The sequence below is a fragment of the Ciconia boyciana genome, chromosome 1, assembly GCF_034638445.1.
Source record: "Ciconia boyciana chromosome 1, ASM3463844v1, whole genome shotgun sequence".
Lineage (NCBI taxonomy): Eukaryota > Metazoa > Chordata > Aves > Ciconiiformes > Ciconiidae > Ciconia > Ciconia boyciana.
In genome coordinates this window covers 56,721,412-56,749,286 of record NC_132934.1, presented here as the reverse complement: position 1 = coordinate 56,749,286, position 27,875 = coordinate 56,721,412, and the positions used below count along the sequence as shown (strand labels likewise).

General features: G+C 50.9%; 2 protein-coding genes across 3 annotated transcripts; one reads left to right on the top strand and one right to left on the bottom strand.

Moving 5' to 3' along the window:
* Nucleotides 1–83: 83 nt before the first annotated feature.
* Nucleotides 84–22,095, top strand: L3MBTL2 (L3MBTL histone methyl-lysine binding protein 2). Of its 2 annotated transcripts, XM_072868387.1 has the most exons (17): nucleotides 84–172; nucleotides 1,961–2,225; nucleotides 2,471–2,604; nucleotides 2,945–3,068; nucleotides 4,076–4,155; nucleotides 5,100–5,217; nucleotides 5,574–5,708; nucleotides 6,413–6,501; nucleotides 8,170–8,401; nucleotides 9,127–9,206; nucleotides 9,804–9,908; nucleotides 11,112–11,259; nucleotides 12,142–12,224; nucleotides 18,243–18,477; nucleotides 19,250–19,315; nucleotides 20,263–20,385; nucleotides 21,285–22,095. In XM_072868387.1, the coding sequence occupies exons 1-17, from the start codon at nucleotides 122–124 to the stop codon at nucleotides 21,392–21,394; spliced, it is 2,178 nt and encodes a 725-aa protein (XP_072724488.1). In that variant the 5' UTR covers nucleotides 84–121; the 3' UTR covers nucleotides 21,395–22,095. The 2 variants fall into 2 exon arrangements, with proteins under 2 accessions (XP_072724488.1, XP_072724498.1); XM_072868397.1 differs by lacking the exon at nucleotides 19,250–19,315.
* CHADL (chondroadherin like) lies at nucleotides 19,076–27,875 on the bottom strand. Its single transcript, XM_072868374.1, has 5 exons — nucleotides 27,198–27,875; nucleotides 25,446–27,107; nucleotides 24,567–24,733; nucleotides 23,937–24,203; nucleotides 19,076–19,840 (listed from the first exon to the last, which is right to left on the bottom strand). Exons 1-4 carry the CDS (start codon nucleotides 27,354–27,356, stop codon nucleotides 23,978–23,980), a joined length of 2,214 nt encoding a protein of 737 aa, XP_072724475.1. The 5' UTR covers nucleotides 27,357–27,875; the 3' UTR covers nucleotides 19,076–19,840; nucleotides 23,937–23,977.

The following is a 27,875-nucleotide window of genomic DNA, read 5'->3' as shown; positions in this document are numbered from 1 at the left end:
CTACAGCTCCCGTCGTGCCCCGCGGGGAGCGCGGCGAGAACAAGCTCTTCGCTTATTGGCTTTCTTTTCCCGGCTCCCGCCAATCAGATGCGTCGCTGGGGCGGGGACGTGCTCCCCGCGCATGAGGCGGGCTAGCGGCGCCTTAGGAGCCATGGAGCAGGATCGGGGGGAGGTGAGCGGCGCCAGGCCGGGCCGGGGGCTCCGCCAGGGCCGGGGCCGGGGCCGGGGCCGGAGCCGGGGCCGGGGCCGGGGCCGGGGCCGGGGCCGGGGCCGGGGCCGGGGCCGGAGCCGGAGCCGGAGGGAGGTCGTCCGCTCCTACAGCCGCGGAGCTGCCCACAGGGTGCTGGAGAAAGCCTTGGGGCACCGGGCTGGGCCGCCCGGTGCTCTGAGGGAGGGCGCGAGGCGCGGGCTGCGTTAGCGGGGTAACGGCTGCGGTGTGGTACTGGGGTGACGGCTGCCCGCGGCCGGGAGGGGGCGAGGAGCGCCGGGCCGCCTCCTCCTGGCCGTCCTGTTGTTGTGGTTGCCGGCGTGGCCGCCCGCCCCGCCTCTGTGCTGCAGCGGGCCGGGCTGGTGATGGAGGGGGTGATGGGTCTGACCCGGGCGGGATGGGACTTTGCGTCCCCCTCGCCTCCCTGAGGAGGTTGCGAGTGGTGCTGTCCCCGCTTGTCAGGCCTGGGAACTTGTAACGTGTCCGCAAGTTTCATTCGCGTTTGGTGGAAGAGTAACGATCCAAAGATGCTCGCTTCCTATGAGCTGAAGGAAGGTGCACCCCCAGAAAGGGGTGAGAAAGAGATGAATGTGCTTTTTTGAGGAGTTCAGGCCTTTCAGGTGTCAGGAACGCTGTCTGAGGATGTGGATCTGTAGGAGAGCAACTCTGTCTTCAGGGAACAACCTGGGTACCTTGGATCTGTTTTGTGTGAAAACTAGGGAGGATGTGGGGAGACAGCAGTGAGTGAAGTCTGATCTTCCTGTTCATGTGCCTATTATAATACCCAGGAGCCAGGGATCGGAGAGAATTTAGCACTGGAAGGTGATGGACTTGCTGCTGATCTTTTGTTGTTGCCTGCTTGGATTAATAATTGTATCCTGGTGCCTCACGTGGCTGTTCTAATCTACCTTTCTGTTCCATCGCTCCCTTTGTTGATGCTGACTTCTTGCTGCTCTTTCATGAGTTGCTAACACCTTTTCCCAGCTTCTTTTGTGCTTATTTGGAGCCTGGTGCAAGATTATTCTAGTCTGAGAAACAGTCACTGGATTTCTGTGCTCTTTCTTCAGTCGCTGCCTCTGTGCTCTCTTGCTGTAACAGCAAGTACGAAGAGCTAGTGAAGATGTTTGGTTGTAAAGACATCTGGTTGTAGGGAAGGCCTCTTAACAGATGTTGTTCTGTTGTCCTGCTGATGCAGCTTCTGAACTGAGGTCAGCTATGGACTATGCAGTTTCCAGAGAACATGAACTTTCTCCAAAGTCGAGTTTTTCCTGCTGACATCCAGGCTGTACTGGTCTTGTGAGCTGTGGTGACCAGAGTGTGCAGCTTTGTGCTCTGCGCTGGAAGTTTGCAGTGACTTTAATGTTGATGGTGTTTGCACTGCTGTGCAGTTGTTGGGAGAGACAGTGCCTAGAAGGACACAGTCTCCTCTGTCTTTGTCAGCATAGCAGTGTAGTTCCCTGTATTCTTTCCATGTTCCTCAAACTTTTTTCTATGTAGCTGCAGCTCCCTGGCTGTTTGTTTGCTCTTAGGAAGCAGAATGCAGCCGGTGAAATGTCTGTAAAGGGCCCTGCTGCAAGGGGAATAGCTTCCCTGCTAGGGTTTCAGTCTCCTGCCTTTGGGGTTGTTAAGTGGACTCCTTGCTCACCCCAAGGCCTCTCCCCGGTCCTGGAGGCCCCCCAGCAGTGAAGGCAGACTTGTTGTGGGGTGTGGTGTAAAATCTCGTGTTTTAAAGCAGACTGGCTCTTTTTTCAGTTGGTGTCTACCTTCTGCCACAAGACTTCATCTTTGGAGCGGATGGAGGAGGGTGATGATGATGAGGAGGATGATGAATTGGACATCTTTGGGGGTTATGACAGCTTCCGGGGCTACAACAGCAGCATGGGCAGCGACAGCAGCTCCTGTCTGGATGAGTCTAGTGACGATGAGGTGGCAGACCGGGAAGCTGGAGAGCTTCCGACCTCTCCTGTGCACCAGCCGTCCACAGGCCGGCTCACAGAGGACAGTGGCTCCGAGCCAGGTACTGACCTGCCTGCATGTTCTGCCTAAAGCACGTGCGTGATGGAAAGAACAAGGGCTGGGGGAAGCTGAAGGGTGCATGACTGCATCTTGAATATGCTTTGGGAGCAGCACTGGATTGAGACTGCATTTTCTGGGCTACATGGGGGAGCTGCTGTGTGTAATGACGGTTACCTGGGCTCACTCTGTCCTTGTAGTTTATTGACCCTGACAACTGCTCACATTTTTGTGCCTCCCTTTTCTCAGCTGTGTGTGAGATGTGTGGCATTGTGGGCACCAGGGAGGCTTTCTTCTCCAAGACCAAACGTTTCTGCAGTGTCTCCTGCTCCAGAAGCTACTCCTCAAACTCCAAGAAGGCCAGCATCCTGGCCAGATTGCAGGTGAGTCAAACCCCTTCCTTATTCCCTGGGGATGGAGCAGGGTGTGCCTGTACACAGGGGTGGGTGATTGCTCTCTAGTTAAAGATCAGACTGCCCTTACCAATGGCTTGTTCTTCCTGCCTGAAGTCCCCAGAGAATGCATGCCAGCTGATAGGTGATGCTCCCTTGAAGCTGAGGAAGGACACATTGATATTTTACCTGCCGTTTCTTCTTGTTCCTGTGAGCATTAGTAAAAACTGTAGTAACCTGAAAATCATTCCAAGGAAGAGATGCATGCCCTGCTGGCCAGTTGCAGGGACTGGCTTTGTCTCCTGTGCCCCTAATGTTCCTTATTTTGTAGGGGAAGCCACCAACGAAGAAAGCTAAAGTCCTGCACAAGGCAGCCTGGTCGGCCAAGATTGGGGCCTTCCTCCACTCGCAGGGCACGGGGCAGCTGGCAGATGGGACACTGACAGGCCAGGATGGTGAGTGTAGGAGGCATGAGGAGATGCAACTACTGGAGCCACACAAATGGGGACACCTGGAGGGCTCTAAGCTCTACAGTCTACTCTCCCTCCCCTCTGATACACTGCCTTGTACTGAAACAATGTATGTGGATCACTCTGACACAGGCTGGCAGGACACAGGTCACGTCTCTCTCCCTGTCAGTGCTAACGGAGCCCTGGTGGGTTCCTGCCCATCCACTATTGCAGCCTCATCCTTGCTCCCGGTGCAACTTGGCCTGGAGTGTAAGCTCTGTAGTCACAGTCCCACAAGGTGCTGACTTCTGCTGGCAAAGCTGACTTAAAGGTGTCCTGCTGCTCCCAGCCATTCACTGCCCAGTTGCCTGTGGAGTTATATTTAACCTGAGTCACTCATTGATCAACTTGAGGAACAACCAGTCACTGCAGCTGAAGGAGTAGCAAGCTGCTATGTTAGGGCAAAAGTGAGCCCCAGGGGGTGGCAGCAGGAATTGATCCCTGAGCAGACTGCTGCTGGAGCAGAGATATAGCCTTGGATCAGGAGTGACCGTGGGATTAATATCCCAGTACTTCCCTCTGATTTTTCCTAGCACCCTCTGGGGAAGCAAGCGCTGCTGATATGACCCTGCAGTGTTGCTGCTGACAGGCAAAGCTGCTAAGTGGTTTAGCGCTGACAGGACGCAGTCTCCACTCTCCCTGGAGTGCTTGAGCCCTGGGCTAGACTTGACTGCTTTTTTTACCCCTCCTGCCCCTGCTTCCACAAAAGCAAGTGACAGCAAGGATTAATTAATAATATATTGTGCCTTTTGTGGGGACTGGTCCCCATGCACTTGTAGGATCTAGTTCCCCACCAGGGAAGATGCACTGGAACAGAGTCCCTATGTGCTGGGGCAGAGGTCTCTGTCTCAGAGCAGACCACAATGTGGCTGCAAGCTCTAGTCCAGAGGTAACTGAGCACTCTGCCTTTTCTATAATCTCACCTGATTTTTTTCTCTCATGTCTGCCTATAGCACTTGTCCTGGGCTTTGACTGGGGAAAGTACCTGCAGGAGCATGGCTTCAAGGCAGCTCCTGTGAGCTGCTTCAAACATGTGAGTTCTTCTTTGCTGTGCCTTGCAGTGTGCGTGGGACATGTCATGTGCATGGGGCTCTCCTGACTCCTGTGACAAGTGGTGGGGAGAGACCTGGGGAGCTGGTTATTAAGCCTCAGCTGATGCAAGGAAGGAAGTGGGGGCTTCTCACAGCTAAGAATTGGAGTCCCACAGAGGGACCAGGAGTTTTGGGGGAGGAAGCAGAAGCACTTGGTAGAGGGGGGACTTGGTAGAAGCACTGCCAGTGGTGATGGCCCAGTGCTGGCTGGGGACAGAATTAGTTCTGACTGAAGGGGATAGCAGAAAGCTCCTGGTTGCCTTTGCGGTTTGTGTGGGTGACCACAGCCCAGGGTCATGTGCAGGGAGGAGCTCAGCATATGTGGGCCTGGCAGTAGCTGCCCCTCCAGCATGTCTGGTTCCTGTCATACTGATTTGCAATCCTTGTGGGCCAAGTAGCTGAGGCATACATGGAATAATGGCAGCTCTTAGGTATTATAGCAGCCCCAGCCTCTCTGTGTATTAAGACTCACTTGTTACATTCCTTTTGAGTTGTGATCTGTGATAATACTGACAAAATTTTATTTTTCTTGAGGATAGGTCAGGAAGACACGCCAGTTTGATGGTTAGGGATTTTGATACCATAGAGGAATGGCAGCAGCTACTTTGGGATAATAGGACAGCTGGCAGTGAAATAGTTAAGTGTTGCTATACAATGTTCTGCCTTTTGGGATCCTCTGTGAACACCCCAGTGAGATGTTGGGACAGTTTGGTTGCATTTCAAGCTGTTGGCACATATAGGAAGGGTTATGCATGTAAACCTGGGCCTAAGGTCTTAGGCCCTTTAGGTAAGGGCCTAAACATATCTCTGAAAGATAGAACAAAGGCCCGAGCCCTGCTCTGACTGTCAAGGTTCCTCTCGCAATGTGGCTGCTTCAATCCTTCAGGTGCCGCTCTTCGATCAGTGGGATGATGTGGTGAAAGGTATGAAAGTGGAAGTGCTGAACAGTGATGCCGTGCTCCCCAGCCGCGTGTACTGGATTGCGTCTGTCATCCAGACTGTAGGTATGTCTCCGATGTAATTCCTGACAGCTGGGGATGGCTAACCTCCGAGGGAAGCTTTAGAGAGCCGAGTGTAGCTGGTCAAGCAAAACTCTCTGGAGCTTGGCAACTGCTGAGAGATTTTGGAACAGGAAATACCACGGTGCGGGGGTGGGAGGAAATGAGCATCTGGTTCCTTTTCTGGTTGCTGGGCTATTTGCAAGGACAGTTCTGCCTCCAGAATGGCTGAAGAAGCTCTGATAACCTATGCAGATCTCTGAAGGCCGTGCTGTAGGGACTAAGCCTGTGGCACCCAACAGGGAGAGGAGAAATTCTTGGCCTCTAACACCTTTCTCTGGTTGTCTGCTCTGTCCTGGCAGGGTACAGGGCCCTTCTGCGATATGAGGGCTTTGAGAATGATGCTGGCCATGACTTCTGGTGCAATTTGGGCACAGTGGATATTCACCCCATTGGCTGGTGTGCCATCAACAGCAAAATCCTGGTACCACCACAAAGTGAGTGTGGGGCAAGAGGGGTCAGCACGTGTCTAGGCATGGAAGAGCCTTGGTTTATACCTAGCATAAGTGGGACAGGTGCTCTCACTGTACATGGGACCACAGCTTCATTTGTGCTCCCAGTTACAAGGAACAGTTAGCTCTTTGGGAAGCTGGAGACTGCTTGGACTGCTCCCTCTGCATCTCCTATTGGTTGACCCTGGGGGTGCTGAATGCAGAGCTGGTGTCAGACCTACGGACAGAGGCTAATGCAGGTAGCTCTTCCTCCTTCTGACCCACACAGTGGCTAGGCTTAACCTTTGGGGGAAGTTTTTGGTCCTACATCTTGGACAGTGTCTCTGGGGAGCGCACTGGATCCCGTCACCGCTCAGCTAGCGGTTAGGAGAGGAATGGTAGTTTAGCAGAATTCTGGCAAGCTGGGGTTTGCTTGGTATGGCTTGCATGTTTTTGCTCTAATACCACTTCTACATCTAGATCAGTGGAATTGGGTGTCTGCGTGGCCCAGTCCATTCTGTAATGGTGATCCCTTGCAGCCAGTTGTGGGGGCGAGCTTGCAGAACAGGGTCTGCCTGAGAGCAGGTACAGGATCTGAATGTGAAGAAGGCCTTTTAATGCAGATGGATTCTCAGAGAGGAAGAAAGGTGTGGTGTGATGCTGTAATTCCTTCAGTCATAAAGATGTGCTTTTTCCCTGTGCATATGTAGCTATCCATGCCAAGTACACTGACTGGAGAAGTTACCTCATGAAAAAACTGGTGGGAGCCAGGACCATCCCAGTGGATTTCCACATCAAGGTAAATGTGGGAGGCTGTCATTTTATGTGTGGAAATGAAGCCGAAGCCAAGATATGTGTGTGCAACATGTCTCTTCTGGTTCTGATCTGTGCAACTCCTCTATGTGTCCCCTCAAAACCTGGGCAGGCCAGGGGCAGTGAGACACCTGTCATGATGCTATAAGTAATGGCACAGCCCCTATGCTCTGTCAGCACAACCATTTCTCTTTTTAGTCATAGGTGGGCTTTAAAAGCTGTTGTCATGTCAACCTCTGCTGGAAAATACTGGGGATGAGTTTTCTTTTTTGCTGAAGGGAGAGGCCAATGCAGTTCCAACCTGGCCTTTCCCTGCCCTGTTTCAGTGCTGGGGAATGGCTCTGAGAGTCAAAAACCTTTGCCTTCAGTGTTGGTAGCACAGCAGCCTGTGGAGTGAGAGGGGCGCAGGCTCCCTCGAAGTGTGTGGAAGCAGCTGTGCCATGGTCTTGCCAGCTTTGTAGCTCTTGTGGTTGTTTTGTGTAGCCTGCATTGAGGTTAGACCTTGTTGGGGAGAAGAGACTCGTTTGTTGCTGGCAACTTTGTAAACCACAGATAAAGAAGACAATCCCAGAGACAGCAGGCAGGAAGGCAGGTGATGGGTTTTCCTGTGTGTGAGGTAATCGGTGACACAGAGCTGGAGACCTGGATGTAGTTGGTGTTTCCTTTGTTGCTTCTCAAAGTTGAGAGGATGTTTGTAGCTGCTTGTGCCTGGGTCACAGCTTGTAGCTGAGAGCTCATACGACGGAAGGGAAGTGGTAGAGGGAGACAGATGTTGTCAGTGTCTTTCTCCCCCCCAGCATCTCCACTCCCACCTAATGAACAGGAGGTGGAAGGGGAAGATCATCCCTTAAAAGTTCTTCTGGATTCAGGTGTAGGCTAGTTTGGATGTCTGCGTCTGTTTTGAGCTGTGGCTCTTAGTTGCTGCACAGCATTCTGGGATCTCCAGTGCCAAAATGTCAGGTGTTCTATAAACACCTTCGGATATTTGTGGATGAGTAGGGCTAGGCTGTATCAGCAAACTGAAGGTCTACAAAAAAAAAAAAAAATCAGAAGGCAGCCAGTGGCTCTTTTCATGTGCCTGTGCCTTTGAGTCAGTCTGCAGAGTAACTCTGGCATTGGAGGTGGAGTTGGCAGATACATCATCATGTTGCTCAGCCTCTGATCAGAGCAAAAAGGGCCTGACCTCTTTTAAAGTCAACTGAAAATCCTGTTGCCATTTGGGAAGCTACACCTCTAACTGCTTCCAGCCTTGAAACCCTTATGGTCTCTTTCATAACTGAGAAAGGCATGCAATTCCTCACTCAGTTCCTGCTGATCAGAAGTGACATCTGTTTCTCGCACTCAGAACATTCACGCAAGGTGCTGGCTGAGCATGGCTGCTGGGCAAGGGTGGGGGTAGCTGTTATGGGGCCACAGGACAGGGGAGCCTTAGGGCGTGTTTGTCCAACTGTTCTGTCACGTGTGGGGCTGGCAGCTCCCTGTCCCCCTGATGAACCCACTCCAATGCATCCCTTCCCAGAGGTGTCTCCCAGTTGGCTTTGGGCAGTGTAGGGGGTTGGCCAGCATGTCTGTGGGGAAAGCTGTTCTCTGAAGTGTTTGGATAAGGAAAACACCAAGTGCGATTGATCTCACCTCCTCTGTTGGTTGTTGCCAGATGGCGGAGAGCATGAAGTACCCATTCCGGCAGGGTATGCGGGTGGAGGTGGTGGATAAGAACCATGTGTCCCGGACACGCATGGCAGTGGTGGACACAGTGATCGGGGGCAGACTGAGACTCCTCTATGAGGATGGTGACAGCGATGATGACTTCTGGTGCCACATGTGGAGTCCTCTCATCCATCCTGTGGGCTGGTCACGGAGAGTGGGCCACAGCATGAAGAAGACAGGTAGGGATCAGGTCACCACAGGCATCTTCTGATTTGCTATGAGATGCCTGGGCCCTGCTGTTGACACCAGCCTTGACATGCTGGGAGCCAGGCAGCTGCCTCAGGACCTGACAGATAAGGTCTACACAGTTGTGTGTCTGCTGCTTTTCCCCCTGTGTAGATAAAAGCCCAGCAGTCTGCTGCCACAGGTCGGGACAGGGGGGCTGTAGGGTTTCTTACCTGAAGCATATAGTCTATCCCCACAGTGTGAGAATGCAATGTGCAACATCACAAGTATGTCTAGTGTTTTTGAGAAAATTCATGCTGGCTTCTGTAAGACTGGATGCCATCAGGTTATGTTTTTTCTGGACTTTACAGAGAGGAATTCTTGATCAGCTTGGACTGGCAGAAAAAACAAGACCTGAGCCCTGCTGATCCTTTTGATTGTGTCTCCCTTACTTGCTGCCTCTCCCTTGTGATTACAGCTGCATGTAGAGGTGTTATCACTAGCGCTCAGAAAGATCATTCATCTGCTTTTGAGAAGGTCCTGCATCATAGCCCATGTTATGAGAAGGTGTAGAGGGACTGATCTGTTCTGGTTTGGTTTTTTATTACTCTTCCCATGGTCTCTGATCTAGCTCTTTTATAGCTGCTGAGCTTTCACCAGATAATTAATAGCCAGTGTGTTTTCTTACTGCAGTTGCTGCAGGTTTCTTACCTCTCTTTGTTTCTTCCATTCCTCACAGAAGAAAAACGCAGTGACATGGCAAACCATCCCACCTTCCGGAAGATTTACTGTGATGCTGTACCCTATCTGTTTAAGAAGGTAGGACAAGTCTGCCTTTCTGTGTTGGCCACAGCAAAGGAAGCAATGATACCACTTCCTTCCTTGGGTATATATGCTGCTCTGTGGGTTGTTGAGGATGGCTCGTTTGTCTCTTACAGCTATAGGGCAGTAAGGTGTTTGGGGTGTCAAGGCTGTGGTTGGGCAGGGGTAGGTCAAAATAGAAAGATGGAAGAACTAAATGACAGATTGAGGTACTTAACTGAAGGGCAAGCAGTTGCTTGGAACTTTGAGTTGGAGAGGGAAGGTGATTGCACGGAAGGGACCAGTTCAGGCAAGGGGCTGGATCGTACTGGTAAGGACTGAGATGAGAAGGAGGCTTGCTCTGCTGTGGAGCAGTGGCTGAGTGCTGGGCCTGACTCTCTGACTGACCAGAGCCTTGGCAGGAGATTGCTGACACAAACACAGCGTTGGTTTGGCTGCCTCTTTGTATTTCTTGTAATTTTTCTTCTTTCCCCTTGCAACTTGGGTTGAGCCAAGTAAAGAAGTTCTAATCCTGTTTGCACTTGGCATGACCGCTGTTGGGATGGGACTGTCCCATACCCCTGACAGCACATGGTATACCAGAGTCTCCCTTAGGTACGAGCTGTCTATGCTGAAGGTGGATGGTTTGAGGAAGGCATGAAACTGGAGGCCATTGACCCCCTGAATCTGGGCAACATTTGTGTGGCCACTGTTTGCAAGGTAAGTTCAGTGGGCAGAAGGGGGTCTACTGTGTTTACCTGAGATAACCCAGCCTCTCCTCGGGTCTTTGCAAATGTATAAGACTGGGAAGGATTTTGCATGAGGGAGAGGGGAGGGCTGTCAAGGGAGGTAGGGAGCTGGTGTGTGGAGGGAATTGGGGCATTGCCTCAGAGGTCTGAGAAGCTGATGAGACCAGCAGTTGTCCACATGTGCCTAAGTGGACAGCATGAAGATAAGCATGCTTGGTCTGCAAGCTAACTGTCCAGTGTGTGTGACTGCCAGCCACCCTTCCTTCACCCTGGGCCATGCAGTAGGGAAGATTTGTTCTCCAGTTCTTGGAGTGCATAAAGAGAGGCCTCTCTAGTGCTGCCCTGAGGAGAGAAAGGAGAGGGGAAGAGTTGTGGGGAATGGGGTGTATCTGTATGGGCAGCATTCACTGGTGTAGGAAGCTGAGGATGGACGTGTCTCCTGCAGTCTCTCTTGATGAGGTAGTAGTGAGCTCTACTCCTGTGCTAGTGTTGGGAAGTAAATTGCTTGGTCAGATTTCCTCAGCGAGGTGTGTTGTATGTCCTAAAGCATAGCGTCGACTTGGGCTTTTCTTGCTCCTCCCTCAAGAAGCTGTTTGCCCTTGTAGAACCCAAGCAGAGGACTTTGACACTTGGGGTTTGGCAGGGGGATGCTAGGAAAGCTCTGTGTGTGTGTAAAATGTTCCCTTCAGCCATTGCTTGGAAATTGGAAGAGGTTGGGGCAGACATGCCTATCACACTTGGTAGGCACCAATCACCAGTGAGGGACAGGATGGGACAAGTCTTGTTGCTGTTCAGGAAGTGGCAAGTCTGAAGGTGGTGCCCTTCCCTTTTGCCCAGTAACAAATTCATGACCTGGCTGGTGTAGAGGGTCTCTGGGCTGCCAATAAAGTCTGTTTCTGAGGGAGAACATTGCTCCTGACTGTTTCTGGCTGAGTCCTTTTCACAAGGCTATTAGTGTTGGTCACAGTCCTGCAGAAATTGCTGCTTTGGGGGTTAGCTTGTGTTGACTAACATACCAGAGGAAGCTACTGCATGCCCTGGAGCATATAACATTGCATTTGACTATCTAGTGGCAATTGTGATCCACTTGTGGGGACTCTTGGGAGGATCCTATGAGAGGAGAGGCTTTAGAGCAAGTGAAGCTCTACACTCATGCCTTTCACTCCCATCTTAGGTCCTCTTGGATGGGTATCTCATGATCAGCATTGATGGAGCCACATCTGCTGATGGCTCTGACTGGTTCTGCTATCATGCCTCCTCACACGCCATCTTCCCCGTCAACTTCTGTCAGAAGAACAGCATTGATCTGACCCCTCCAAAAGGTGAGATTTGGACTCTGCCCTGTGGTACAAACCTGTGTGCAGAATCTGCTGGGCTGTGCTTTTCTGAGAGGTGTCAGGTTCAGATGAATCAAAACCACAAGGTCCCAATCTGCCTGTTTTTCAGGGAGATAGGGCTGGTTCAGAGAGCCTGTCCATTTGAGTTCTGTCCATATACCAAGTCTTGGTGCTTTATGGAAGGAAGTAACATCTCCAGAGGGCATTAATGGCATGGTGGTTAGCTCCTGGCAGATCAGTGGGAGAGTTATACGATCCCCAAACTGAACAGAATCAAAGGTTTAAAGGACAAGGCGGGTGGGAAGGGATAAGTAGAGCCATTGCTGCATGACTCAGTACTTGAGTGGCAGGAGTCACCTCTATTCTTCTTGTATGAATAAATCTGAGACCAATACTTCTGCAAAATCCTGAGAGGCAATCACCTCTGTGTTTTTACTGCCTCATCTGGCCATACCCAAAAAGGCCTGCTCTGAATTTCTGTGTTGCAGCACACTTGTGCAGTGCTATTCTGTCTTCCGCTGATGTTCCTGCTGGTGGGAGAAAGACTGGTCTTAGTGGTGTGTTTTGAACATACTTCTTCCTGCCTTGCTGCTTCTCCTCGCCTTTCTCTGTGGTCTGGATATGTGACTGACACAGGTGTTCAGAGTTGCAGCTTGCACTTTTATGTATTTGCCTGCTGCAGCGGGGTGCTAGACTGCCATGGAATCTGTGCACTAGATTTACGTCCAAGATCAGGCTGTATGTGCTGGTTAATGAAACTGCTTTGCAACCAGTTGCTATGCCTCCTTCCTGCCTCTTCTGCCTCTTCTCCCAGCTGGTCTGCCCAGTGTCTGCCTTTTTCCCACTGACCGTTTCTTTCTGCTGCAGGGCTAGATGCACAGACTTTCAACTGGGAAAGTTACCTGGAAAAGACTAAATCAAGACCTGTTCCAGCACGGCTCTTCAACACAGTGAGTGCTGCCAGGAAGAAGAGATGTGTAGGGATGCTTGCAGTCAGCACGGAAGAGCACAAGAGCTCTGGCTGTCACAGAATGCTTAGGTGGAAGGGACCTGTGGAGGTCGTAATCTCCAACAGCACTGCTCAAGCAGGGTCACCTAGAGCCGGTTGCCCAGGACCATGTCCAGATGGCTTTTGAATATCTCCATGGATGGAGACTCTGCAGCTTCTCTGGGCAACCTGTGCCAGTGCTCAGTTACCCTCACAGTAAAAAGTGTTTCGTGATGTTCAGAGGGAACCTCCTGTGTTTCAGTTTGTGCCCATTGCCTCTGGTCCTGTCCCTGGGCACCACTGAGAAGAGCCTGGCTCTGTCTTCTTTGTACCCTGCCTTCAGATATTCACATACATTGATAAGATCCTCCTGAGCCTTCTCTTCTCCAGTCTGAACAGTCCCAGCTCTCTCAGCCTCTAATCATATAAAAGATGCTCTAGTCCCCTCATAATCTTTGTGGCCCTTTGCTGGACTCTCTAGTATGTTCATGTCTGTCTTGTACTGGGGAGCCCAGACCTAGACCCAGCACTCTAGGTATGGCCTCACCAGTGCTGAGTAGAGGGGAAGGATCACCTCCCCTGATCTGCTGGGAACATTCCTCCTAATGTTATCCCACAAGTGTGAGGTTGTCTACCCGGTGTGAGAGATGCCAATATACACACAGGGCAGAGGTATTTTTATTTCATGTCTGCGCAGAGATGGGTGCTAGGTGGTAGCTCCACAAAGCTAGCACAAAGTTCAGTTATGCAGGTACAGTATTTATACAGTCTAGTTATGCATATGCATAAGTAATTACACAAAGCAGTTTTCTATTGGTCTACATTTCTCTTATTTCAACTTAAAGCTACAGCACTACTTTAATATTCTGCGCATGCTCAAAGGTGAGGGGTCTCTGCTTGGGCTGGGGTCTCCAGCTCAAGGGGTGTGACTTTTAGTATTATAATGAGGCTAGTTCATGTGAGAGTGCTTCTTATCACACTTCTACTAGTTGTTTCAGATGGTTCCCAAAACATCTTAATTAGCTTGCATATTTCTCCAGGATGTGCTTCTCTCTCAAGGACAGTAATTCTTGTTTAGATGTTCCATTTTCTAGTCTGACTTCCCCCTATCAGCTTTACGTAAGCCTTGGCCTTCCAGCAGCTCCTGTTAGACTACACTGTTAGACTACAGTTCCCCCCTTTGAGACTATGAGACTTTTCTTCATAGTCCTCATATGTTTCATTATTAGTTCTCATTCATAACTTATACAATTAGTCATCTAACACATCTTAAGGCACAACTAACAATAATACAGATTACTATCATGATTAGTACAATTATAATTATCATTTGAAGTAAACTTGCCAACTATCCAGTTAGGGAGAATCCGAAAATTTGTAATATTTTGTTTAGAGGCCTGAATATTTTGTTTTTCAGTTTTAGGTACCCACATACCCTGTGCTTATGTTATAATATTAAATCTAAGGTTAGCCTGTTCTGCAACGTCATCTTTGAAGTTTCCTGTAATTGAGTGTTTTAATCCTGCTCTAGTTGCATTCACTAATAGTTCTAATAGTTAGATTGTACAACCACATTTGACTCTGAAAGGAGGTCACTTGGAAACTGAAGAAAGCTTCAGTTTAAATCTAAAGTTAAAATTCCCCACTCGAGGGGATCGGCTGCAGTTTTAGGTAATGGCGAACAGGCCATTATACTGCTGATGTTATGGATTCTTCCAAAGGATTGGACAAGTTTTAAGACTAGATTTCTGTTACAAAAAGTAAATGCTAGGTTAATCAATGTCAGAGATACAATTTTCATTATAACTATGCTAAATTAATAACGCTTTCTGAGAGTGTCCTAGGAGTAATTTCAATAATAGTTTTCTAAAAGAAAAACCTTGATACAATTCATCGGCAGTCCCTGATTAGTCAGAGTTTCAGTTCTGCAGTTGGCATGGAGGTCCACTTGTCCTGGTCTGGCGCCTTCTTTACTCTAGTATAATGAATCCAGGAGTCGATCCTTTTCACCTTTACTGCTGTATAAGTTTTTAATAGCACTGTAAAAGGTCCTTTCCACTTTTCTTTCAAGGGCTCATCTTTCCAAGTTTGTACATAGACCGTGTCTCCTGGTTGGAATGGGTGTACTGGAGTGTCCAAGGGAGTGGGAGTCTTCTGGTTTAGGTACCTAAGCAGGGAGGATAAATTCTGCAAGAGAGAGATCAAATACTCTTTAATTACAGCCTGTCCCTTTATATGCATTTCGTCTCCCTTTGTGATTAAATGATTGATTGGATATGGTTCCCATACAGGATCTCAAATGGACTAACACCTTCCCTAACTGTGGGTGTAATTCATACTCTCATTAATGCTATGGGTAGAATACCTACCCATTTCATTTGAGTTTCCTGACACACTTTAGAAATCTGTCCTTTTAGTGTTTGATTCATTCTTTCTACTTTGCCACTGGACTGTCGCCTCCAAGGGGTATGCAAATCCCATTTAATGTCTAGAAATCTAGAAACTCCCTGCACTATTTCTGCAATAAAATGGGGTCCGTTATCGGACCTTCTGGAACACCGAATCTGGGGATAATTTCTTTCAATAAAATTTTAATCATTTCCCTAGCCTTGTTAGTGCAACAAGGGAAAACTTCGGGCCAACCAGAAAAGGTGTCTACCATTACCAATAAATATTTATACAGATTACACCTTGGCAATTTCATAAAATCTATTTGCCAGTATTCCCCAGGAGTTATTCCTTGTTTTATGATTCCTCCCATGATTTTCTTTGCACTTTTTGGGTTATTTGCGCAACAAATAGTGCACTGTTTAACTATTATATCTGCTAGGCTTTGCATTCTTGGCCCAATGACATGTCTTTTGGCAATTAGTACCAATGCATCTGCTCCCAAGTGTGTTTCTTGGTGCAGTTTCTTGAGTAGAATTTCCATAATCTTTTCAGAAATTAGCAGGGTTGCACGATTTAGAGCAAAGGTCAGGGAGATTACAACATCATCTTGTTCCAGCAGCACCACTTGGTATTTACCTAACCTGCTTGGGGAGATCCAGTGATGCCCTTTATTTTCAAGGAGGGAAGATACAGCATGAGGTACAAACACAGTCCTCAAATTCGGGAGTCCCAAAGCAGAAGCGTCCATGAGTTTCCTTTTGATTTCATCAAAACTCTTCCTACATTCAGGTGTCCATTCAAGAACCCCCTCAGGTCCTTTCACAGCAGCATACAGTGGTTTGGCAATTAGTCCAAAATTGGGAATCCATAAGCAACACCATCCGGCCATTCCCAGAAATCCTGTTAATTGCTTCTTTGATGTAGGTACAGCAATTCTATAAATTGCCTCTTTTCTTTCCGTACTTCATTCTCTCTGTCCTTTTGTGATTTCAAACCCCATATATTGAACCTTTTTTTGCCAATCTGAGCCTTTTTCTTAGAAACCTGATACCCTGCCAAGCCCAGAAAGTTAAGCAAACTGATGGTGGCTTCCAGATGTGCCTCATAACTGTCAGAACCAATTAGCAAATCATCAACATATTGCAACAATGTTACAGCATCATGATCATTTTGTGTAGTTCCAATTCTTTGGCTAGTAGGTTACCAAACAAGGTAGGGCTGTTCTTGAATCACTGGGCAAGGACAGTCCAGCAGAGTTGTGTCTTTCATCCTGTAGTTGGATTTTTCCATTCAAAGGTGAAGATGGTCTGGCTCTGCTCATCCACAGGTATATACAGAAGAAAGCATCCTTTAAATCTAATACTGTGAAATAAGTATTACTGTTAGGCATTGTAGTAAGGAGGGTATATGGGTTTGGAACCATAGTGTGGACATCTACTGTCCTTGCATTAATTTCCTGTAAGTCCTGTACCAGTCTATATTCAGAAGAATAGGGCTTCTTTACAGGTAGGATGGGAATATTACATTCCAGTTGACACTCCCGTAACAATCCATGTTCTAAAAAGGAGCTGCTTATAGGTTCTAATCCTGTTTGGGCCTCCAGCTTAATGGGGTATTGTTTCTTACCAGTTGAGCTCCTGGTTTCAGTTCAGTCTTTACCAGGGTCGCATTCTTCACTCATCCAGGTATCTTCGATGCCCAAGCTAGAGGTGTGACCGCGTTCAGTACTTCCTCTGAAATACTCATTTCTTCATTAGGATCTCTTGGTTAACAAATGTATCTGGGCTTTCCAGGCAGTCTCTGGAGGAATACGCAACTGAACAGAGTCTTCAGAAAAAGTTAGTTGTGCATTAAGTTTACAAAGTGAATCCTGTCCAAGCAATGGTAAGGGGTATTCTGGCATATAAAGGAATTCATGAGTTAACTTAGTATTTCCAATTGAACATTCCGTAGGTTGTAAAAACAGCCTTAAAGTCTTTTTCTCTGTTGCACCAACAATGTTTATTTTAGTTCTACTTAAGGGTCCCCTACAATTAGTTACTACAGAATGTGTGGCTCCATTATCAATTAAAAAATATGTTATTTAATTCCCCAGCTTGACTGGAACCAGAGGATCAGCTGGGGAAACTTTATACACCTTATATGTGATTGACAGTAACTGTGAGATTGTCATTCCATCCGCACCCTCTACCTTTTGTAATTTCTTTCTTATATCTGCTGCCGCTTGACCAATAACAGCATGTTAAATAACTTTGAATTGCTATCATCTTCTGGATCCAGATCTGTCCATTTTCGAGCTACTTCACACTCTCTCATAGAAGGCTGACAAGATTTCCTTATCGCTCTGCATTACTTCATATAGTTTAGATAAATTCTGTTAGACTACACAAATGCAGCTGGGGATACATTAGCCTTCTTTGTCCCAAGGGTACATTGCCGTCTTGTGTTCAACTTGGTGTCCACCAGGACCTCCAGGTCCTTTTCTGCCAAGCTGCTTTCCAGCCACTTGGCCCCCAGCATGTGCTGGTGCCTGAGGTTGTTCCTCCCTAGGTGCAGGACTTTACATTTCCTTTTGTTGAACTGCATGAGGTTCCTGTCAGACCATTTCTTCAGCTTGTCAAGGTCCCTCTGGATGGCAGCACAACCCTCTAGTATATCAGTCTCTCCTCCCAGTTTTGTATCCAGCAAACTTGCTGAGTTTGACATGACACTGTTATGTCATCCAGATAATTAATGAAGATGTCGAACAGGATTGGACCCAGTATTGACCCTTGGGGTACGCTGCTAATTACTGGCCTCCAGCTAGACTTCATGCCACTAATTGCCACCCTCTGGGCCCAGCCACTCAGCCAGTTTTCAGTCCACCTCACTGTCTCCTCACCCAGCCCATACTTCCATCAGCTTCTCTATGAGGATCTTATGGGAGACAGTGTCAAAAGTCTTCCTGAAGTCAAGGTAGACAATATCCAATGTCTCTATTAGGCTGCTCTTTGCTGCCAGTCAGCAAAGCACAGAAGTGTGTGCTCTCCAGGCAAAGCCCCTGTTTGGTTGGCTGGGACCAGCAGTGTCATGCCTTTGTGGGTGTAATGATATCTCGGTCTCTCTGAGTGTGACCTGTGATTCTCTAGTGTTTCCAGGAGCTCCAGGCTCCTGGTGGGTTCTGCACTGCTTATTGCCTGTGGACATGTGGTTCGCACTTGGGTGGAGGGGGTCTGCTTTGCATCAGTAAAACTGCTGCTGCACCTGGGCCTGTGCTGATCTTTCTGATTTCCCAGGGCTATCTCAGGTTAATGGGTTTGATTGGGTGTCCCTTAACAGCTGCCTGCTGCTCCCCCTAGGTCAGGATCTTGTTTCTAAAGGCTGGGCTGAGATTCACTAAGGACACAGCTGGCCTTCGATCTGTTCATGTGTGCCCCCTTCTGTTAACGCGACTGCTTGGTTCTGTTGCGCGACTGTGGGCTTGTTCTCTCTCTGCTTGCTTTAAGCTGGAGGCAAGCCTGTAGCTGTTCTAGGCTGCTGGTAGCTGGGTGTGGGTTTGGACTAGGTGCAATGCCCTTGGGTTTTCTCTTTTCATTTTTTCTGTACCCAGGACTGCCCAAACCACGGCTTCAAGGCAGGCATGAAGGTGGAAGCAGTGGACCTGATGGAGCCCCGACTCATCTGCGTGGCCACAGTGAAGCGTGTAGTCCACCGTCTCCTTAGCATCCATTTTGATGGCTGGGACAACGAGTATGACCAGTGGGTGGACTGCGAGTCTCCAGACATTTATCCTGTGGGGTGGTGCGAGCTGACAGGTTACCAGCTTCAACCACCTGTTGTTCCAGGTGAGTGAAGATTTGACTGTGGTTTCTAATGCTAGAGGCAAAGGTTTCCTTCCTCCTGCTCTGTGAGTGGCTCCTCCTTTTTGGGCCTGGTAGGGAGGAGAAAATTGCCTCTTTGATTTGTGCTGGCTACTGTAAGTCTTCCTCTGCTGCCACACATTCTAGCAGCTGGCAGAGGGAGGAGTCTGTGGTGGGGAGAAAACAGCCTGAGATTTGAGGTTGACTCTGTTTTCCCTCTGTTCCCCCACCTGCACACCAACAGAGAATTGCTCCTGATGAAGTTGGGTAGAGTTCCAGGTGGTCCTATCCCTGCACAGCTCCCTTTTACTAAGCATACTTACAACCTCAGCCAGGTAGCAGGGGGACCTTGGCCCCTGCTCCCTTTTCTCATAAATTCTCTGACTCTGTCTGTAAAAGGTAAGAGCATCCCTCTCACAAGTTTATTCCTGCCCTTGTCGCAGGGAGGCCACTGCCTCACCTTTGCAGATGTTTTCCTTCTTGTCCCAAGCTACAAATCTTGTTTCTCTACTGCCCCTGCCAAATCTCTACTGGGCCTCTCTCCCCTATGCTGCCCCAGCCTGCCACCCTGGGCCCTCGCCTGGAAGCACAGACAGCAACTGCGCTAGAGCCTTGCTTTCCCCTCAGCTGGTTGTCTCGGGAAGAGGGCGTTGGCTCGGGGGGACGGGTATATCTTGTTTCTCGCTTATGTCACTTCATCCCAGTTACCTACTGGTTATGGGACTTGGCTTTCGTTTCCCTCTCGTCTCCATGACAGAGCCCACAACTCCAGTGAAGGCCAAGGAGGTGCCCAAGAAGAAGAAGAAACCCTATGGAAAGAAGAGTGAGTGATGTTTGATTAGTGCCCTCCCGCTCGCTCGCAGGCTGGGCCCAGTTAGAGGAACCCTGTCCATGTCCTGTCAGAGCAGGAGAGAGAGGCCTTGTCTTGCTGTGGATGCCCTCAGTCAGCTGTGGGTTTGACAGCACAGCTTCATCCTTCTTAACCGCCCCCATTGCCTAAGAGAGCAGAGAGCTGTGTGTGTGGGAAGGATCTGTTTTGCAGTCTGTTTTCTGTTGGCCGAGGTATAGATGGCGCTTGCTTCCAGGCGTGAGGTTGTGCTGCTTTCCCCACTGTGTCTGTGGTCGGAGGGAGATTGTTTGCTGCAGCTGGAGGGTAGCTGGAGAGCAACCCTGCCTGCTTCGTGCTGAGGGAAAGAAGGCTTTAAGATGGCTGAAGAGGCCAGTAGTGGGGCTGGACCATGTTATTGTTTCATCTTGTCGTTGTTGTCGTCATTGTTGCAGTAGCTGTGGCAAATCATGTGTAGAAAGGCAAGAAATTCCTTCCTGGGGGGTGGAGAGGAAAGGACATCTAAAAAATATAAAGACGTTCAACCTAAATAAAAACGTCAGCTAAAAATGAAAACATTAATGCTACAGTGTCCATGCCTTGGAGCCACCATGCCCATTGCCTAGGACTAGACCCAGACAGGTAAGCAAAGCTGACTCTAGACTGATTCCAACAGGACCCGCTCCTCGGAAGTTAAGCACACGCTGAAGTGCCTTGCCTTTAATGAAGGAGAACACGGAGGAGCGTATTTTAAGATGATGACTATAGAGTTTTTCTCCAGTAGGCCATTTCTGTCGAGTAACCAGTTGGCAGCTAATGACCGTGTAGCTTGCTGGTCAGTTGTGCTGGTCCCTGGCCTGTGGTTTCTCAGTGGAGCAGGGTTGCTGATTTTACAGGGGAAAAAACCCACACTTTTCCCCATACTCTGTTATCTCTTTGTTAAGGAAAAAAGTTACCTGCCAAAACCCGCAACATCAAGCAGACTGTCAAGAAGCCTTCTGCCCCGAAGACGAAACGTGAAGCAAAAGCTGCCAGCAAGGCTTTGCCAGAGCCAGCACCTGATGAGAGTAAGGGAGTGAGTTACTCTACCCAGCAGCCACATGCAACTCCCTCGCATATGCCCTGCGTGCCACCGGCCCTCTTGAGGCCTGTGCTGCCTCTTGGCCGTTAAGTCATGGGTGCCCCTAGGCAGGGAAAGGCAGTACATGACAAATGTCCTTCACTACTCCTCCAGAGACAAGAGAGAGTGGAAGAAGGCCTTTGCCATCTTCCCCTGGGAGGTTTTGCCTCCTGAGGAGGTTTGGTGACACCAGTATAGCTGGATATGTTGACACTGCTGATGCCTGCTGAGGGCCTGGCTGCCCTACTGAGCAGTCTGGTTGTGTGAGGTCAGTTAGGGAGGAGAGTCAAGACAGACGTGTCAAAAGTCTGCTGTCAAATCCCAGTCCCCATAAGGGCTGTTGCAGCATGTGAACACAGCCCATCGTGCTGAGCACCAAGAGATGTGGTGACCAGAAGAGCATCTGGCAACTGGGTCACCTGCCAACCCTAATGGGTGTTGGGGAAGAGGGTGGCTGAGGTGCTTTGTGCACGTGGGGATGGAGCCTCATGAAGGTCCCCATTGCTCACAAAGATTTAATTTCTCTTGTGTGGACCCAGGCAGGTAGAGAATGGACCACACTAGCTTTTCCTCCCTCGGCCCTAGGAGAAGTTGTTCTTGAGAGCAGGCAGCTGAATGCTGCCAGGGTTTAGGCCCATGCTGATTGCTGCTGTGACCACGGATAGATTTGTGCCAGCAAGACAGGGCTGCCTGTGGTAAGGGACCCTCAAGAAGTGGGCTGGAAACCTGGGGCATTTTGAGTATCTGCATGAACAGAGCTGGTTCTGGGGTGCTGCAGGTAGAGCAAGGCAGCATGGGTTGATTTTACTTATTTATATTTCCCTCTCTCTTTCTGTCTCTTGCTAGTCATTGCCGTGCAGGTAAAGGAAGAAACCATTGACCCCTCAGTAGCAGAGTTTGGAGCCACAGAGCTTCCTATTCCTGTCAGCAGCATAAAGCAGGAGGTCACAGACTGATCCTGGAGTATCGCCCAGCTGCCCACAGCAGCCTGCACTTCACCTTGTGGCTCTTTGGGGAAGGTCCTGGCAAAGGGAAGCAGAAGACTAAAAGAGCCTTTCCTTTTTGAGGCAGACCACCCTGCAACGTCACAACTCTGCCTTCTTGGCGTGCAAGAAAATTTCCCCCCGACTTGTAATTTTAAGCCTTGGAAAATAGACTCCAGAAAGGCCGCAGGTGTGCTGAGGAGCATGACCAGGGTGGCTGCTGGGGTTGTGTGTGCCTGGCTTTGAAGGCACCTTTCCAAGCAGGAGCTCACAATGGGGAAAGAGGCTGCCAGAGCACGAAGGGGCAGTTTGGCTTCTTGGCCGTGGCTGGAGGTGGCGAGCTGCAGTCTGAGATGATGTGTGCAGGTCACATGCATCAGGAAATCGGCTGTCCTCGTAGGACATCGGTGCTGTGCTCCCTGGTCTAGGCCCTGCAACCCCCAAGAAAGTCAGGACAGGAAGAGTGGAAAGAGGTGAAAAAAAAACCAAAAAGGGATGATGATCCCTCTTGAGGGAGCAAGAGACCTTTTTGAGTGTCATCATTTCTTGCTTTTGAATCCAGAACTGCAGAGGACATGGTGCACAGTTTGAATTTTTAATTTTTTAGTAGTCCTACTGTAAATTTGATCTATGATCTGTACCCTAAAGCCCTGTGAATTAAACTTGAGGAAGAGGCCAAAGGCTTGTGTATTGTTTTCCAGGTCACCAAAACAGCAGGGTTAGCCAAGATGGGGAGGAGAAAACGGCTGTAAGTGGGTGGGTATAAGTAAACAGTGTTTTGTGCTGTTTGGAGATTTTTTATTTTTGAGGCGTGCAATAGGCTTTTTCGGGGCACATTCCCCTGTCTGTTTGCCAGCTCTGCTGAATATCACAAGAATGCAGTAGGTAACTTAAGGTGAGGGATGCCATTTCCCATTTTAGAGCAAAATTGTAACATTCCTCTCTTTCCCCAGACTGGCCATCAAAATTCAGGACAGAAATCAGAAAGGTCAGTGTGGCAACAGTGATGAAAAACAGTTTTAAATCTCCTGTAGCAAGTTCCTGTGAACTTTCTGCAGGTGAGGAAGTGCCCTGCCTGTTGGTGCCACTGTTGGGCCCAGCTGGCTGTAGGGCAAGTGCCTTGTCAAACCTTACAGGGAAATGGTGGTTGCCCAGGACACCGCCTTGGCCACGAAATGGCTGCCTTGGCCATGTTCCCCTCAAGTTTCCAGGCGAGAGCTTGTGATGCCAAAATAGTTCTGGCTTTGCACAGTGGTTCATGACAAAAAAAAAAAAAAAAGTTGGCAAGCTAACTGTCTAGAAAACCCTGGGTAGAGACTGGGAGTAATTAACACAGTCTTCCTCTTTTCCCCTCTAAAGAGGCAAAAAGAGCCTTTAACTGGAGAGAGAAGAAAAGGGGCCGTGGGGGAGCAATGAAACACAAGTGGAAAAACTGTGGAGGGTCTGTGTCAAACCGGGCACGAGAGCTGTGCCCTCTCGGCCCATCCCTAACTCACCCCCGGGAGGGCCCTGGGCTCCTGGGGAAACCACGATGGGGTGAGCGTGGCAGGGGGTGGGATTTTTATCGAAGGCATGTAATGGGGCTCCCCTGCCTGCTGGCCTGGCCTGGCAGCTCTGCCTGTCACCAGCTTGCGAGAGATGTCTTAAAGTGGGAGGATCCCGTTTCAGGGCAAAGCCATAGTGTTTCTCTCTTCCCCTCCCTCTTGGGCTGCCACCTTTCCCCAGCCTTGTCAAACAGCTGGGCTTGTAGGGCCAGCTGTCTTTATAGGATGGTAATTTCCAAACGCCTTTGGCTTTCTTCCTCCTGGTTTTTGCTGTAACAGTTCCATGCCCTGCATGGTCATTTAACAGCTAGAAGTGTTAAAAGCCTTTTAAAGCCTTCCCAATTTGAACAAATTTCTGACGTTAAAAAGAAGAATCACCTTGTGTTCCTCCTGGGGTTGGGGGGGGTCCCAGCCTGGGCTGCCATGGGGAATAGGTTGGGTACATCGCTTATGAATGGGATGTGGGAACCACCAATCAAATTTTGCAGGAAATAGAAAGTTTTCAATCTGCTTATGTTTTAATTCTGAGGAGCTGTTGGGAATTCAGGCAGTGTTATCACTGATGATAATTTTTAAGTTTTCTGCTCTAAGATTTGAGCTAGTGCAGGATCTTGTGTTGGTGCTGTTTGCAGTCCTGCTCAGGGCTCTCTAATTGTTTCTGAAGCTGTGAAAGCACAGCACTCTTAAAAACAAACTTGTGGATTCCAGCTTTTCTGCATGGCTGAAGGGAACCTGGGGAAGAAAAAGCAAGTATTTGGCTTTGTTGTTCAAGTCATCAAAGCATGCTGCAAACACTACAGAAGCTTTTGCACTAGTTCTTTCCAGGGTAATGTGCTCTGTGTCCTGCAAAAAACAAACCCTGCATCTTTGGGAAATTGGCATCGCTCTGGTGGCACCAGGCTCTCTCCTTTGCACCTTGTGCAATATCCGTGTTGCCGTGGTGGGGACAAATCCAGCAAAACTGCTCTCACCAGACTGTAGGTACGGCCCTGTTGCGTCCTGCACATGCTTCCTAAGCTCTGCTCTTCTTGAAGCCTCTGGCTGGTGATTTTCCCGATCTCTTTTTCTTGCTGGGCTTGCTTGCAGCCTTGGTCTTGTCAGGACTGGCTCCCCCAGCCTTGCCTTGGCCCCAGCCAGGGCAGGTTTGGAAAGTGGTGGAAAGCTTCACCTTCAGCCCCCGGGCTTCTGCAGGGGACCCACAGGTAGCCCCTACACGGAGGTTGAGTTTGTGGATCCACCTGGAAGCGTGGCAGGAGATCAGGGAAAGGAACGGGGCGGGGCAAAGGGAGAGGCTAAACTTCATGCCTCTGAGTGGACACGGGTTGCTTCAAAGCCAGGCCAGGTTGCTCATGGCCTCACCTGGGGGAGCTGTGAATATCTGAGCTCTGCCCACCCCAGCTTGTGGCTGCTTTCCCTACACCAGGAAAGCCCAGGCTAATTCCATCCTTGCACATAGGCATCTCGCCACTGTGGGAGAAGACCCAAAAGGGCCAGTGTGCTGTGGGAGAAGACCCAAAGTGGCCAGTGTGCCATGGGCTCATGCCTCTGGCACAGCAGGGTTCAGTTGTCCCCTGGGGCTGTGCCCACCTCGTGGCACTCACCTGCGCAGGGGAAGGAGCTGGCAGTCGCAGTGGAAAGGCACATCCCTCAGGTTGAGGATCTCCAGCCCCGTGAAGTTGCTCATGTCAGGGATGTTGCTCACTTTGTTGCTCTCCAGGTAGAGGCTTCTGATCTTGGGACCAAGGCCAGCAAAGGCACCAGGGGAAATCTGCAACGAAGCGAGGGTGAGTCAGGGGGGTCCTGATGGAGGCAGGGGAGAAAATCTCTGCCCCTGCACTGCTAATCAGCCTGAGTGGCAGAGAGGTCTGTCCTGAAACTGGTGGCCCCGTGAAAGAGCTGTTTTAAGCAGCAGCACATGTGCTTGGGAACTGTTAATTAGCTCAACCAGTTTCGGTCACATTTTGGGGCTCCCTAGACCCTGCTCAGTCTTCCTGGAAAGGTGGTGACACGCAGGAGGTCTTAGAGCGATCTCTGGGCCCTGTTAAAGGTGGATGGTCCTTGCAAGACTGGTGCTAACGCTCTTTCTTTAGAGGATGGAGGAATTCAGGATAATAGTGAAAAGTCCCCCAGGAAAGCTTGTAGTAAGAGCAGGAGAAATACGGCCAGGGCTGGAGGAAGGGAGTGGTTTGGGGAATGCTCTGGACCCCACTGAAACTGGGTGTCTTTAAGGACCAGGGGGAGTGAGCCTGTCCTGGAGGAGCTGGGGGATAGGTTGGAGTGAGACAACACTCCAGCCAAGCCCAAGGAAGCCCCTTCCTCCCAGCCAGGCTATGGAGCATCTCCTGAAGCCTTTGGAGTTTGGGGACATCCATTCAGATGTCCCTGTGGGGGTCACCAGCCCTGGGTGCTGGAATGAGATGGGACCTATGGCTATGCCCTGCGGTGGCCCTGCCTCTTGGGGGGTCCCCAACCATGCGCACCCGCTCCAGGCCCATGTTGTCCAGGTAGAGGTGCTGCAGGCTGGAGGCCACTGGCAGGAAGGCGCTGTCCCCCACGTACGTGATGGGGTTTCGGGACAGCTTCAGCTCGCTCAGGGCGGGCAGGCCCCGCAGGGCTGCCGTGGGCACCTCCGCCAGGCGGTTTCCCTCCAGGTGCAGCTTCTCCAGCATCTTGGCAGGAGCCAGGGCGGTGGGGGCGATGCGCCTGATGGTGTTCCCGGTGAGGTACAGCCAGCGCAGCCCACCGGCCCCGGCCAGGTCACCCTCTGCCAGCTCCCTGATGGCGTTGTGCTGCAGGTGGAGGGAGATGAGGTTGGGCAGGAGCTGGAAGGCACCTGTGGGCAGGCGGGTGAAGGCGTTGCGGTCCAGGTCGAGGTAGGCCAGCCGCGGGGCCCCCTCAAAGGCGGTGGCCGCCAAGGTGGAGAGGTGGTTGTTGGTGAGGTAGAGGTAGACCAGGCTCTCCAACCCCCGCAGCGCCCCAGGGCGCAGCGCCCCAATGCTGCAGCTCTGCAGGTGGAGGGACACCAGCTCCTTCAGGCCAGGGAAGGCGCCTGGCGGCACCGTCCCGAAGGCATTTCGGCGCAGGTCGAGGAGGCGGGTGTCCCTGGGGAAGCCCCGGGGAATCTCCCGCAGGTCCCTGTTCTCGCAGGACCCGTGACGGAAATCGGGGGAGCAGGCACACCCCTGGGGGCACTGCCCACTGCCAGTCACCCTTGGCTGCTCCGATGGCACGGCGGGGCTGGGGGGCAGCCGGGGATGGTCGCATCTCATCTCGGGGGGCCTCAGGGAGTTGAGGGGCCGGCCACGGAGGGCAGGGGGTGCGGAGCAGGTCCCTTCTGCCTGCACCCGCGCCCTCGTCAGCCAGTCACGGAAGGGGCGCAGGAGGCAGGAGCAGAGCAGGGGGTTCCCGGCCAGGCTGACCCTCGCCAGCCCCCCAGCCCCGGCCAGGGGTGGCAGCCCCTGCAGCTGGTTTTCGCGGAGGTCCAGCATGCGCAGCTGGGGGCTGCGGGCGAAGGCTTCGGGTGCCACGTCCTGGAGGGCAGCGTGGTCCAGGAAGAGGTGCTTCAGAGAGGCCATGGCCAGGGCCTCCTCGGCCACGTAGGTGATGGGGTTGTGGCCCAGGTCCAGCCGGGTAGCCCCATCCAGCCTGGCCAGGGCCTCGCCAGGCAGCGCCTGCAGCTCATTGTGGTCCAGGCTCAGCCTGCGCAGGGCGGGCAGGGCGGCGAAGGCCTCGCTGCCCAGTACATGGAGGGCGTTGTGGGACAGCCGGAGCCACCTGAGGACCTGCAGACCCTGGAAGACCATGTCTGGGAGGTAGACCAAGGCATTCGCCCTCAGGTCAAGGACAGTGAGGGACCCCAGATGGCCAAAAGCACCTGGCTGGATCTCCTCAATGCGGTTCCCCTCCAGGATGAGCTGCTGGAGGGAGGACAGCCCATCGAGGGACTCCTGGTAGAGGAGGGCTATGCCGTTGGAGGCCAGGTTGAGGTAGACCAGCCTCCCCAGCCCCCGGAAAGCCCCTTCCTCCAGCCTCTCCACCTTGCAGCGCTGCAGGTCCAAGTGCGTGAGGTATGGGGTGTCAAGGAAGGCTCCCACCGGGATGACCGTGAAGCTGTTGCCCCGAAGGTCCAGTTTTTTGGTGAGCTGTCAGTAACACAAATAAACACTGAGTTACCCCAGGGCTGCCATCCCCACCTCCTCTTCCCCCGGTTCCCTGCCCATCCCTTTGCCCACCTGCGGGATGGGGCTGGGGACAGCCGTCAGGTTCCCGTTGAGGCAGAGGACGTGGGCACGGAGGTTGTCGCAGACACAGGGCGTGGGGCAGCGGGCGGCAGCCATCGCCCCCAGCGCCAGGGCCACCGCGAGCCGGAGGAGCCCCAAGGACAGCCTCATGGCGGAGAGGACCTGCGGGCGGGGAGAGATGGCAGCGAGGCCAGGAGAGGGGCCAGGCTCCCATGCGTCCCCAAACACCTGGTGTCATGGGGGCCATTGCTGTGACCTAGTGAGGCAGGCCTCACCATCTCTTGCTCTCACACCATGATTTTATAGGTTATAAATGAGGAAGAGAGTGGAAGAAAGAGAAAAGAAATATTTAGAATGAAAAGTGAAGGTCACAGAGAGCAGGTCTCCACTTGTAAAGAGCTTTTCTGGTTATCTAAACCCCCGAGGGACGCTTGGGAGGACCTGCGAGGGGCTCGGCAGGAGCACAGGGTCACTCGTGGGGAACCGGCTTGGAGCAGACTCACACCCCCCCTTTTCTTCTTATATCACTAGTATAAAATTGTCTTGATCTATACAGAGTATTAATATTCCTCCTGCAACTGAGGCTTGGGTTTTTTTGTAAGAAAGACAAGCAGGTATAGCGATCCAGCGGATGTGATCACACTGCCTTTCTGAGCTGCCACCTTTCTT